Source organism: Nicotiana tabacum, chromosome 19 (assembly GCF_000715075.1).
Source record: "Nicotiana tabacum cultivar K326 chromosome 19, ASM71507v2, whole genome shotgun sequence".
Lineage (NCBI taxonomy): Eukaryota > Viridiplantae > Streptophyta > Magnoliopsida > Solanales > Solanaceae > Nicotiana > Nicotiana tabacum.
Window position 1 is genome coordinate 54,586,931 of NC_134098.1, and position 14,747 is coordinate 54,601,677.

At 42.5% G+C, this 14,747-nt stretch overlaps 1 protein-coding gene across 1 annotated transcript; it reads right to left on the reverse strand.

Annotated features, from left to right (window-relative positions):
- Positions 1 to 12,666: 12,666 nt before the first annotated feature.
- Positions 12,667 to 13,167, reverse strand: LOC107825359 (uncharacterized). The gene has a single exon (XM_016652208.1). It carries the CDS (start codon positions 13,165 to 13,167, stop codon positions 12,667 to 12,669), a length of 501 nt encoding a protein of 166 aa, XP_016507694.1.
- Between the last annotated feature and the right edge of the window lie 1,580 nt (positions 13,168 to 14,747).

The window sequence follows — 14,747 nt, forward strand, 5'->3', positions numbered from 1 at the left end:
GACATGCGGTTTGGGCTATGTAGTTCAAACACTTGAAAGTATAAAATCAATGATGTGTGCAATCACCTTTATCTATCTTATATGTCTAGAATGACATAAAAACTTGATATATATCTAAAGTCTATTTATATGGCTTGAATGACTTAACTTATATGACAATCCCTGAAGGATTTAAATTGGTTAAAGCATATAGAATTCTTGGTCATGAAATACTACACCCTAAGTGCAATTTGTACACATTTGTATCTTGCTATAACTATAAGCATGATAATGTGATAGTGAGAAATTTTTACCCATATGAAGATATTGAAAAGGCCATTCCACGACATTACATATCTATCAGGAATGATGATTTCAAAGTGAAACAAATTCGTTCAAGTTAATATAACTGATTTGTTTATCAAATCTCTACCAACGATCTTTTGAAGATGGTGCACAAGATTGGAATGCGAAGGCTCAAAGATGTGAATTGATGCTCTCATCAAGGAGAGTTAATACGCGTTGTACTCTTTTTACCTTACATGGTTTTGTCCCACTGGGTTTTTCTTGCAAGGTTTTTAACAAGGCAACCAAAAGGTGTATTTTTAAACATGTGTACTCTTTTTCCTTCACTAGAATTTTTTCCTACTGGGTTTTATTTTATTTAAGGTTTTAACGAGGCACATAATCTGTTGAATAGACATTCAAATGGGAGTGTTATAAATAGAGTTTTATTTAAGGTGCATGTCTATATTTTAGAGAGATTCTAGGGATTGTTACTTTGTGGCTAAGTCACTTTTTCCTATAAATAGAAGGGTTCTATTTAATTATAATTTATCCTAAAATCAATAAGAATTCTCACTCTCTACTTTTCTCTGCAATACTCTTCTTCTTTCTTTATTGTTTTATAACACGAATCAAATTATTTATGCTTTAACTAAGTGTATAGGATAAAATTGGTTTACATTAAATGATCGAATGGCAACATGACACGTGTAACCGAAGACAGGTAGAAAATAAATTGCATAGTAACCAGTACTGGGAACTATAACTGCAAGTGACATCGGGCTGACCCCGAAGCGAACATGATCAATGTGAGCAGAATCAAATGCTTGCCAACGGGTAGCATTCAATGAAGAATATTCCCTGGCATTAAATAGGCAACCGTTGCAGAGAATATTTGTATTCATGGCCTGCCATTATAAATTTATCAAATGGTCCTCTTTATTGTCATTTAAGAGGGGCTTGATCCTAGGATCTTGTTTTCCTAGGTATAACTATAAATAGTAGGCTCAACGGCCATTGTAAGACACGAAATCTTTGGCAAAACTTATGCTACATTCCATTCTCAAGCTAAATAAAATAACTTTGCTTACTATTTCATATTGTTCTTATTTCTGTCCTCGGAGACATTGCTCTCGGAGCCAAGCTTGTCATTTTCTTTGATTTTAATCGCTAAGTCTTATTCTTAATCTAGTCTATTTATCATTTTTGAATCAAATCAGTTCTCTTATCTATAAATCACATAACAAATTCAACTATACCGTTTTACAAGTAAAACATTTGGCATCCACCGTGGGGCTTAGACAGTTGCATAATTGAGTTGGTCCTTGTGTCTATTACAAACTTGTTTGATTCTTTATTTCTTAGCAAAAAATTGAAAAATTGTAGCCAACGATGTCAACATCACACACAATGTTGAGGGACATGAAAATCTACCTCAACACGAGGATTCAATCAACGATGCCCGCAACGAGGGGGATGAGGCAACCCCGGTCCGTAGAGGACAGTACCCGCGACATGTATGGGAGCCAGCTCTCGATGACACAGAAGACGAACATGTTGCGAAAACATTAAGGATCTAGAGAGAGCAACAAAAGGCCATCATGGGACATCTCTCAAGGCAGGACCATGCCATGACGAAATTGAAGCAAGCATTGTCGGACGCTTCCAACAATGCAAACGGAAGAGTTTCGGCTCCACCCGACTTTATTGCAAATCAGACGGATCAAAGAGTTGATAACAATACCCCTAGGGGTGAGGTCGGCTTTGAAGGTGCCGGGGGGATTGGTAGCGGATCCGATAACGACAACGATAGTGATCCCTTCAAAATAGAGCTGATGAGATTCATGAAGGAGATGATTGAGCAGATGGACCAGAATGCGAAGGAGTTTCATGATTGAATGGACCAGATTCCCAGCGCACCATCAATTTTGAAGGGCCTGGATTCGAAATAATATACCCAGTTTCCGTTCAAACTGAGCGCAACACCGGAGTTAATCTAAAGAGATTCAAGATGCCTGACATACCAAAATACGATAGGACCTCAGACCCTTGGGAGAACATCACGACTTATACAATGGATGTGAAAGGGAACGATTTGGCTTAACATGAGATCGAATCGGTTCTACTGAAAAAGTTTGGACAAACCCTCACGAAGGGGGCCTTGACATGGTATTCACTTTTACCCGAGCATTCAATTCACTCTTTTGAAATGCTTGCAGATTCATTCATTACGGTCCATGCCGAGGCTAGAAAGGTCCAAGCCAGGAAGGCGGACATATTCAGGATCGCATAAGGTGAGTCTGAATTGCTACGAGAGTTTGTTATTAGATTCCAGAAAGAGAGGATGTTGCTACCAGTCATACCAGACGAATAGGCAGCGGAGGCATTCACTAAGGGTTTGAACCCGAGAAGCTCCAATGCCTACTAAAAGTTGAAGGAAAGCCTGCTTAAATTCCAAGAGACCACATGGGTGGATGTCCATAACCACTATGAATCAAAGATAAGGATAGAAGATGATCAGATCGGGTTCCCGACATCAACTAAGGGGAGGTTCCGACACAAGAACTGGGATAAGTTCAAGGATGATTTTGACGCAGACCGATGATCCTCTAAAGGTCATTTTTGCCTTACAAGAGAGCCAAGGGACGGGGCAGTAAAGGGTTTCAGTCCTCGGATATGTTCACTCCCGAGAGAAGAACTGACTATGGCCGGAATAACAGATCGCTACAAGAAAAAGAGGTATTGGGGACCCGAAAATCCACTTATCATAGGTTGTCAGATTATAATTTCAACATCAATGTAGTGGAGTTGGTATCGCCGATAAGGAATATCAAAAAAGCACGATTTTCGAAGCCAATTAGATCTGATCCCAGCCAGAGGGATCCCAACTTATGGTGCAAATATCATGAGACTCATGGCCACAGAACTGGGGACTGCTGGCATCTGCGCGAGGAGGTGGCAATGCTGTTGAAGAACGACCATCTCAGGGAATTCTTGAGCGACCGATCTAAGAATAATTACGACCGCAGCCGGGACAACACAGAACCCTCGAAGACAGGGGAAGACCCTCCTCGGTTGACTGTCAACATGATTTTCGGAGGGAATGAAATCAATGGTGTAACCTTCTCGGCGGCCAAGAAGACAAAGGTATCGATGACCCATAGCAAGAGACTCCGGGAAGTCGCCAAAGATGACATCACCTTCACGGAGGAAGACTCTGACAGACTTCTTCTGCCACATAACGACGCCCTGGTAATTTCTCTTAATGTTCTAGATTTCAAGATTAAATGTGTTTTAGTTGACCTATGATGCTCAGCCAACACAATTCAGTGACGAGTGCTGGAACAAGCCAAATTAATCAGGAGTATCATTTCGGTAACAAAGCTCCTCGCCGGGTTCAAATTTGCAAGTGTGACAACCTGAGGAGAGATCCTGCTGTCCACGAATGCCGAAGGGGTAACAATGACCACCTTAGTTTAAGTGGTGGACGGCGACATGGGCTATGACATAAATATCGGTAGGCCATGGTTACATGAGGTGGAGGCCGTACCGCCAACGTATCACCAAATCCTGAAATTCCTTACCCTAGAGGGAATCAAGCAGATTAGGGGAGACCAACCGGCAGGAAGAGAAATGAACGTAGTATCAGTTTCTAACAGTAAAGGGAAAGAGCTCAACAAATAGCAATTACAGGAACCGATGCTTGCTCCTGTGCCAGGTGAAAAAGATAAAGCCGAGGAGTCATCAGAATCCCATAAAGTATCGAGATACTTCCAGGTACCGGAAGAGACGGACACAAGTAAGTCCACAGCAGAAGAACTCGAGCAAGTGGCTCTGTTCGAGGAATTCTTGGAGAGGAAGTTTTACTTGGGAACAGGACTCAATCTCGAACTCAGGTCAGGATTTATTAACTTCCTTAAAGCTAAGGTTGATTGTTCGGATATGACACATATCCCACTAGAGGTGGTCGTTCACAAACTAAGCCTGGACTCGAGCGTCTCTCCGATAAGGTAAAAGAAATGCCCGATAGGCGAGGTCAAAAACAAGACTTGAATAAGACATGCCTTAAAGACTCGTTCCCATTGTCAAAAGTATCCTGAATGGTTAGCTAATGGAGGTGTAGTTCCAAAAAAGAATAATAAGTTTTGAATATGTGTAGATTATAAAGACTTGAATAAGTCACGCCCTAAAGACTCGTTCCCACTGCCAAACATTGATCAAATGATTGATGCCTATTCTGGGTACAATCAATTCAAGATGAACCTGGAGGATCAGGAAAAAATTTCGTTCATGATGAACTTTGGCACATATTGTTATAATATGATGCCCTTCGGGCTTAAAAATGTCGGAGCCACTTATCAAAGGCTCGTGAACAAGATGTTTGAGAAGCAAATACGTAAAATGATAGAGGTGTATATAGATGACATGTTGGTCAAGTCTTTGAATGTATGTGATCATTTAAAGCATCTCCAAGAAACCTTTGATATCTTGAGGAAGCACAACATGAAGCTTTACTCGGAAAAATGCGCATTCGGGGTTGGCTCCGGTAAGTTTTTGGGTTTCTAGGTTTCACAAAGAGGGATAGAAGTAAATCCCGATAAGATCAAAGCCATCGAAGACATTCTGGACCAGCTGACAAGCGTAAAAGAAGTACAAAGGCTAACCGAAAGGTTGGCCGCATTGAACAGGTTCATCTCTCGATCCTCAGAAATATGTCATCACTTCTTCTCACTACTGAAGAAGAAGAACAATTTCAAATGGACTCTGGAATGTCAGCAGGCCTTGAAAGACCTGAAACATTATCTATCAAGCCCCCCGCTACTATCAAAACAGGGGAGGGTGAACAATTACTAATGTACTTAGCGGTCTCGAAGGTAGCGATAAGCGTCGTTCTAGTCCGGGAGGAAGAAGGTACATAATTTCCTGTCTATTATGTTAGCAAAATTTTGTTAGGAGCGGAGACTCGTTAACCGCACCTCAAAAAACTGGCCTTAGCTCTCGTAATTGGCTCTTGAAAGCTTAGGCCTTATTATAAGTGCCACCTGATAGCCGTTGTGACAACCTTCCCCTTGCAGAATGTTTTTCACAAGCCTGAGTCGTCAAGCCGATTGGCCAAATGGCCAGCCGAAATTAGTGAGTTCGATATTGAATACAAGCCTAGGACTGCGATCATATCACAAGTTTTGGTCCGACTTTGTGGCTAATTTTAGTCCTGGGTTATTGCTCCTGGCTGCTACAGAAGCAGTGTTGGTGTCGGAAACGACATCAAGAGTTTGGACCTTGTTCATGGATGGAGCTTCAAATGTGAAAAGGTCTAGGCTCGGGGTGGTCCTAATCATGCCTTCGGGGGAAACCCTGAGGCAGGCCATAAAACAGTTCTGTTAACTAAAAATGAAGCCGAGTATGAGGCTTTAGTTACAGGAATCGAACTGGCCCGGGGAATTGGCTCCGAGGTCATAGAAATCAAATGTGATTCCCAACTGGTAGTAAACCAAGTGTACGGTATTTTCGGTGCGAAGGAGGAACGCATGAAACAGTAAGTGATTGAAGTTCAAACTTTTCTTGCACGATTCAGGGAGTGGTCGATCACATACATCCCGAGATAAGAGAACGTAAAAGCAGATGCATTAGCCACATTGGGGTCGTCTACGAAAATGAAAGGATCTAACTTCAGTACTGTTGTTCAACTTATGCATTTGGTACTGGATGTGGACGAAAATTGTGAAGTAAATACAACAAATCTAGTCTGGGACTAGAGGAATGAGTTCATTGATTATCTTCAGCATGGCAAGTTGCTCGAAAACCCAAAGGCATCCCGGGCACTATACACCAAAGCGGCTCGTTACAGCCTCTTGGGTGGACAATTATATAGGAGATCATTCCAAGGCCCATTGACCCGAAGTTTAGGAGCCTCAGAGGCGGACTACGTGATGAGAGAAGTCCATAAAGAAATTTGCGGGAACCATTCTGGTGCAGATTCGTTGGTGCTAAAGCTGGTTAGGCAGGATACTATTGGCCCCGGATGGAGCAAGACACAAAGGCATTCGTTCAGAAATGTGACAAGTGTCAGCGCCATGCACAGTTGGTGCACCAACCGGCAGAACTCTTGCACTCGATTTTGTTCCCATGGCCATTCAGGAATGGGGGATGAATATAGTTGGTCCGCTGCCATCAGGACCCAGAAAGGTAAAATGCCCTTTAAGATTAACCGATTACTTCACTAAATAGGTTGAAGCAGGTCCTTGTAAAAAATCGGTGAGCGCAAAGTGATCGATTTCCAATGGGAACACATATTTTTCTGGTTCAAAATACCGAAGGAGATTGCCTGCGATAATGGTTCATAGATTCCAAAGTCACAAAATTTCTTGAAGATCTGAAAATCAAAAGAATTACCTCCTCACCATACCATCCGAGCGCTAACGGACATGCGGAGTCAACCAATAAGGTGATTATATAAAACCTCAAAATGAGATTTGAAGCTGCTAAAGGCAAGTGACCCGAAGAGTTACCGGGCGTGCTATGGGCGTACCGGACGACGATAAAATCAAGCATGGGAGAGATACATTTTTAATCGTATACGGTGCAAAAGCTCTGATCCTGGTGGAAGTAGGAGAACCAACCTTACGATTCTCCCGAACAGATGAAGAAGCAAATAATGAGGCATTGCTGGTGAAGCTGAAACTGCTCGATGAACGCAAAGACTTGGCACACGTGAGGATGATGGATCAGAAGCAACGGATAAAAAGATACTATAACCGAAGGGCCAATCTCCGCTACTTTAAAGTAGGAGACTTGGATTTGAGAAAAGTGACTCAGAACACTCGGGAAATCAATGCTGGGAAGCTGGGTCTGATGTGGGAATGCCCCTACTGGTTTTCAGCTATCACCGGTAAAGGATCATACGAGCTGGAGAATTAAGATGGAGTCAAACTACCCGGTAATTGGAACGTGACTTACCTTAAAAGGTATTACTGCTGATGGATCCTACATATACTGAAAGTATGTACTGCACTCTTTTTCCCTTCGTTCAGTTTTTGTCCGAATTAGATTTTTCTGGCGAGGTTTTTAATGAGGCAGCAATGGAAAGCATACTACGAAGGGAGCATCATCAGCAGAGTTAAGACCTTTCAATGACAAGTCATTGAAATAATAAAGTATTACAGGATGGTTAAATAGCCTTTGGCTCAATGGAAAATTCCTAATGGGTAGTAAAGCTTGCCATCAAACCAAAGGCTATTCAACCATTCACAAGTGTTTAACCAATGTAGCAAGACCTCCAGTGTTCTAATCCGCATACTTCACATTCGAACATTGGGGAGGATAGTATTGGATATGGCAGAGGTAATATGATGAGTATATGTAGAGTTATAGATGGCAAAAATCGTGGTCATGATTACCTCGAGAACCGGCAAAAATATTGCTAAATAGTGGGGCAACACATGTTCGGGGTATTAAATGAGAGAAGACGTGCGTCCTTTAAAGCATCAGAGACTGTTCAAAGGTTTTTAGAAGATTTTTTGCCAAGAAAGGGATCTTCACCAACTTCCCGGTTACACAAAGATATGCCATCGGAAAGCAGGGGGCTATCTAAATAGGGTAAAATTGGTTTACCTTAAATAATCGAATGGCAACATGACACGTGGAATCGAAAACAGGTAAAAAATAACTTGCGTAGTAACCAGTACGGGGAACAATAGCTGCAAGTGACATCAGGCTGACCCCGAAGGGAGCATGATCAATGTGAGCAGAATCAAATGCTTGCCATCGGGTAGTATCCAATAAAGAATATTCCATGGCATTAAATAAGCAGTCGTTGCAGAGAATATTTGCATTCATGGCTTGCCGTTACATATTCATCAAATGGCCCTCTTTATTATCATTTAAGAGGGGATTGATCCTAGGATCTTGTTTCCCTAGGTATAACTATAAATAGCAGGCTTAATAGTCATTGTAAGACACGAAATATTTGGCAAAACTTATGCTACATTCCATTCTCAAGCTAAATAAAATAATTTGCTTACTGTTTTATATTGTTCGTATTCCTGTCCTCGGAGACATTGCTCCCGGAGCCAGACTTGTCATTTCCTTTGATTTTAATTGCTAAGTCTTATTCTTAATCTAGTCTATTTATCGTTTTTGGATCAAATCAGCTTGTTTGTCAATAAACCACGTAACAAATCCAACTGTATTATTTTACGGGTAAACACTAAGATGATTATTTCTATGTGTGCTTCGATGAAATAAGAAACTGTCGCCCCATCTCGCTTATGATTTGAGTAATAATTGAAAAGGTACCTTTAAAAAAATCAAAAGGTTGTAGTTTTTGAATTCTGGAGAGAGTTTAAAAATTAAGATATATTGGGATTGCTTTATTTTTGTTCATTGTTCGAACTTAGAAGCTCTTCCTTTTCCATTTTTATTTTTGAGAAAGGGACAAAAGAGAACCATTATTTTTTCTTATCTTTGTGTATCCGAAAAATGGTACAGTTAAATTTATACATGATTTCTACACAAGTGAACTAATTTGATCCTGAAATAATACGATAATTGAATAAATACATGATACTTAGCCTTGAGATATGGATGAAAACAGCTGAGATGACAATTTCGGGAACAGTGTTTACGGGCACAACGATGATGAGATCAAAAAGCAAAAAGTAAAATTGGATGAAGCTTTATATAGAATAAAATGTAAGTTTAGCCAGAAAATTCGTGTCATTTACAATGATAACTGGGCTCACTATTTATAGCTATCTCTAGGGAAGGAAGTCCTAAGATCATATCCTCCTTAAATGTTAATTATGAGGGTCATTGATGAATAATTAACGGTGAACATAAATACCAAATTCTCTGTAATGGACTGTCACTCTTAATGCTGCAGAATATTACCTATTAAATGTTACCGGGCGCAGAGCATTTAATACACCTTTATGAACGTTATCCTTTCCGGTGACAAGCGGAATGGCTGCGTTCGGTCTTCGGCGATCCTTGTCTTGGGTTCCACGTGTCCTCCCTTTAGGCGACCACGTGTCATATCATATTTCAGCCTATACAGATAGTCCCCCTGCTTTCCAGTGACATAACTTTATGTTATCGGGAAGTTGGTAGAAACATCTTTTTGGCGGGAATTACTATAACTCCCTCTGAAGGTCCCTGACATTTTATTAGACGTACGTCTCTCCGTATTTAATGCCCCGAACATGCGTCGTCCCATGATTCAACACGGCTTTTACTGATTATCAAGGTAATCATGGCCATGAATTTAGCCGCCAAAAGTTTACTTATACGCCACATTCTTTTCCTTTTCGTTTCATAATTTCTCGAACTCCTGATTTGTATCTTTGCTTTCCATTCTTTCTCTAGTCCTCCTCAAACACAAAACCTTTTCCATCTTCTTTTTTAATGGCTTCTTCCTCTAAACGTGCTAGTTCTACAAAGAACACGAACAAAGCCGAGGACTTTGTTCCTCTAATGGTGGGTTCCATCATCCCAAGAAAACTCGGTACCATAAAAGACCTTGAAGAGAAATTCCCCCTACTGCTAACCCTCGTACATGGGATGTTAGTAAGTACCCTTCTTCCATTCGTCCTTCCAATATTTCTGTTGTGAAGGAAGACTGTCGCTGCCATGAGTTGGATATTATCGCTACTGACCTATTGGTGCCAGTGACCCTTACCAAGGAAGGTTTTACATACTTTTACACGTATCCCTTTACTTTGGGTACGTTTTCTTTGAGTGGAGAGCTCGATTCCATGATTGCAAAGTTTTTGCTTTCGCTACCAAGTGTGTTTGGCACAGCTAAGTCCTTCAGCGTGGAGGACGGTCGCATGTCTTTGACGTTTGTGCCAGGAAACTGGAGAGGAGCTAACCTTAGCTCATATGATGAATCTCTATTCTGCCAAAATCTTCCGCGGGGGAATGATAAACCTCTGCAAGCATGGCCACCATATTTTGCTGTCCAGCATGGATGATGACAATGACCGTGGGTGGATGGAATGGTTCGTTGTAGTTGCCACCAACGACATTATTCCAACAACAATTTCATCCTTTGCGGTCGCTTGGAACCGCACTCGTAAGTTCTTTGTTTTGTATTTCTTTTTACTAGATATTCCTTTGTGGTCGTATCAACTCTTCACCCTTCGCATGTTTCAGCAACTCGATGGATCCCACCGGTGGTGGAAGGTTTGGACCGGTGGGTTCATAAGATCTTGGACATCACAACGCCCGAAACTCATTTATGGAAAGAACTGGCCCTTAAATACGGGTGAAAGGCCAAAAATCATGGTAATTTTAATTTACATTGCTTCCATTTTTCGTATATGAAGTACTTGGTTGAACCCTTCTAACTTATTAATAGAATTAGGTCTACCTGCAGGCTCTGTTGTTGTCCCCGAGGAGGACATTTTGGTTGATCCTGCTGATGCAGCGAGGCTGCTTTAGGAAGCACTTACTCGAACAGGTATCTCCGGACCTGTTTTGGGTGCAAACACTTCTTTACGGAGTCCCCAGCCAGAGGATAAGCAACCAAAGAGAAGACGTTCCTCTGTGGCTGTGGAAAATAATAAGAGGGCAAAGACAGATGCCCCCAAGTCATCTTCGGTGGCAATGATGACTGGTCCTCCTTCTGGGCCGGTCATAGACACCGTGATGATTAATGCTGATAAAGAAGATGTTGATGAGGGAGCTTCATTACACAAAAGGCGACGATCTGCATCATCTCAACAGGATGCTCAACCTGTTGAGATAGTTACACCAACTGAATACGATGTCTCGGCACTTTGGGTAGAATCTGATTTGGTAGAAATGCCAACTCCCATTTTCGGGCCCCAATTGCTATAGCCGGTGCTGCGGGGTTGAGTACCGGGTCCTTTCCGTCTTTGGTTGGCGAGCATCCATCAGCTGGCACTGCATTTAATGCAGCTGCTTCTCATTTTTCAACTCCATCAACTTCATCTCCACTTTCACCAACACCAGCAACTGCTACATCACTTCCATCTTCATCCACTCTTCCACCAGCAGTTGCTACATCACCTCCATCGGCCGCACCTGACCATGAAGAAGGTGTTCCTCTTCCACAGTCCCTAGTTCATGGGAATTTGGGGCAAAATTACGCTGCCCCTTCTTAGGATCCACAAAGGAGGAGGAACGTTACTTTTTCAAGTCTCTACCAGATGCAACTTGCTATCCCGGTAGGTGGAGCTTGCTAACTATTCAGGCACTCTCGGGAGAGTGCTTGTTGAACAATGCCATGCATAACGTCGTAGCGGTACGTTCTTTTCTTACTTCATTACTTCTTCTACTTTTGTATGAATGTATTCTAAGTTTTACTTCTTCTTGTCTTGTAGGCCAACTTTCTTGCTTCTGAGGGCCTTCAAAGGTTGATTCGCAAAAAGGAAGAACTTACTTCTGAACAGAATCAGCTTTCGGTAGAACGAGACCAAACTGCTCTCCGCCTCTCAAAACTAGAAACCAAAGCTACTGAGGTCGTTATTTTGGAGGCTCGTTTGCAGCAAAGCAAGCAATAAGTGGTAACTCTTCGCCAAGAAGTTGGGCCGCTAAGGGTTAGATTTGATGAAGCCAAGGCCAAATGGGTTGAAGTCCAGGACGTCATTCTTGCTGCAACCGAGTGCGAGGCTGCTGCTACAGAAAAAGTAACCAACTTAAAAGCAACCTTGAACTCCAAAATTGAAGAGCTTGCTGCTGTGGGGGCGAAACACACCCAACTGAAAGAGAAGTACAGGATAACTATCAAGCTCAACAGGCTGTTTAGTTCAACTGCTCGCGACCTTAACGTCAGCCTCAAGTGTACTAGGTCCGCTCGGGAAAGCCTTTCTGCCGAGGTTTCCCAACTCAAAGAAGAACTTAAGCGTCGAGCGACTTCTCTCGTTGTTGAAAAAACTTATGCCATGTACAGTATGAGGAGAAAAACCTTGGAAGAGGCCAAAGTTGGTATCATTGATGTTGATGCCGAAATTGCTAAGGCCCGAGAGCTTGAGTTGGCTGCAAAAAAGGGACTCCCGGCGCAGTCTGATGCTCCAGGTTCTTCTGATTCTGGTTCCGAGTTTTCGGAAACTGAATAGGGATTGGAAGGCGGTGATGCTGAAGACCAAACTGGGGAAACATTGAGCCATCGGTGGAAACACCTAGTTTTCCCGGGGATGCGGATACTTATCTTCCTCCTGGTTCCGTAGGCGCTGCAGTTTAGATTTTTCTTTCTTTTCCCATTTTGTGCTTTTACCGTTTTGGCCCGTTCTTGTAAGTAAAGACATATTTTTGCTCAAGTATATTTTGAGTCTTATTAGACATATTTTTGCTCAAGTATCGTTTGAGTCTTACTTTTGTTTGAATATCCATGCAAGTCTTTAACTTTTGCACTTGCTCAAGCATTCTGCGCATGTTGCTCTATTCGCGCTTTACTATATGTAGTACAAGGAGTATAATTTCCCCTGACATCCGCTCAATTGCATTATTAAAACCGGTTAGGGTGATGCAGCGCGACACTATCTTGTCCTCGAGTCTCATTTCGATGGGGACTCGGGGATGGATAATGCACGCTCTACTTCCATCGTCCACCATGATATGTTTGACATCAGTATCTAAAATGCATAAAGTAATGATGAGGGCATTATTATGAAGGAAAGTCAAATCGTCGGCATCTGACTCATCAAAGATGATACTTTCTTCGAGTCTGTCATACCGTTTGTGGGTGATAGACCGTTTGAGCTTGTGAGTGGTGGTGAACTTCACACCGTTGAAAAAGGCATCATCTCCACCGCCGATGATCATGTTGATAGTACGAGTTAGTGATGGCGGCTTCGGCGGGCCTTGGTGTTCACGTCCTCTGGCAAAGTTATTTCTCCCCTTGTCTCTTAACATCTCTTTAAGGTGTCCCTGCCGCAACATGTTTACGACTTCTTGTCTGAGGGCGATGCAATCTTCTATTTTGTGCCCACTTTCCTAGTGGAACTCACAGAGGGCGTCGGATTTTCTGGTGTTCGGATCGGATCTCATCTTTGGCGGCCACTTTACCTTTGTTCTTAATTTCTCAAGAGCATAGACTATTTTTGTAGGTGACACACAAATATTGTGAGCAAATAATAAAGGGGGCGTACCTCTCTCGTTCTGATGAGTCCCTGTCCTTAGCCTAGATGGTCCTTCTTGATAGTAGAGGGAAGGTGCGGCGGCCGCCCTGATGTATGGCTGGTGTCATTCCCTGTTGGGTCGTTAGACCGTGTAATCCCTCCTGATGTTGTCTTTTCGTTCTTTTTTGGATTTGGTTTGTATCGAGATTAGCTGATGAGTTGGTCTGTTAAGGTCGTCCTCGTCTGCTTGGACCTCGGCACAATAAGCATTATGGATTTCGTCCCAAGTGGTTAGAGGATATTTCATCAATCGGCTCAACAGTTTTCTAGTCGCTCTTGAACCATCTCTACTCAACCCGTTCTGGAAAGCTGCGACCACCATCCCTTCGGACACATTCGGCAGAGTCATTCTTACTCTGTTGAATCGGGTGAGGAAGTCCCTCAGTCCCTCTCCTAAGGAATGCTTGATAGTGAATATATCATTTACTCTTGGTTCGGCCTTCTTGGATCCGGCATGGGCGGTTACGAACTTATTAGTCATTTCCTCGAAAGTTTCTATGGAGCGGGCTGGTAGCTGTGAGTACCATGTTAATGCCCCTCTCGTAAGGGTTTCGTCAAACTTCCTCAGCAAAATAGAGGACTACTTGTTCCTTGGTAAGGTTATTGCCTTTCACGGCGGTGACGTAATGGGTCACATGATCATCGATCGATCGTTCCATCATATATCCTGAGGTAGGGCAGCATTTTGAAGGTCTTTGTTATGACACGCGAGGCTGCTTCATCGCTGTATGGCTACTCTACGAACCTGCTGGCGTCCCTTTTTGGCAACAACTTAGGAGCGCCCGGTATCATGTCGACTCATTCTTGGTGTTCTTTTATTTGGTCTTGGAGTGCTTTGTTTTCATTCTCCATTTATTCCATCCTCTTTAGAACGGCATCAAGGGCATTATCGCCTGTATTATTAGTAATATTGTGAGTTATACATGTTATCGGAGGGTTTGTTTGGTTGCACTACTCATCTGCTCATTGTGTCATGCAAGCTCTTGCAGTTTCTGTAGTCGTGCCTGGAGCAGGCTTGTTAAGCATGCTCACTAGTGTGTCGGTCATCCATGCTATGAGGAGCTTTTTCACAGCTGGCAGCATCCCTTCTTCTACGGATGTGGAGGCCCCTTTTCCATTGGGTTTTGTTATACTACAATGGGGGAAGCAACCTCTCGCGCCTAGGGGAAGCGTTGGGCGTCACGTCCTCACCTACTATTTTGCAACTCTCGTTGATAGCGTTCATGAGGTTGCTAGGGAAATTACTTGTTATTTTTGTCCTTTCTCCTTGGTTACCTGCCATGTAGGTTTTTGTACATACAAAGAAAACAATTTTGGGGTTTGTGAGGTTAGTGACTTACG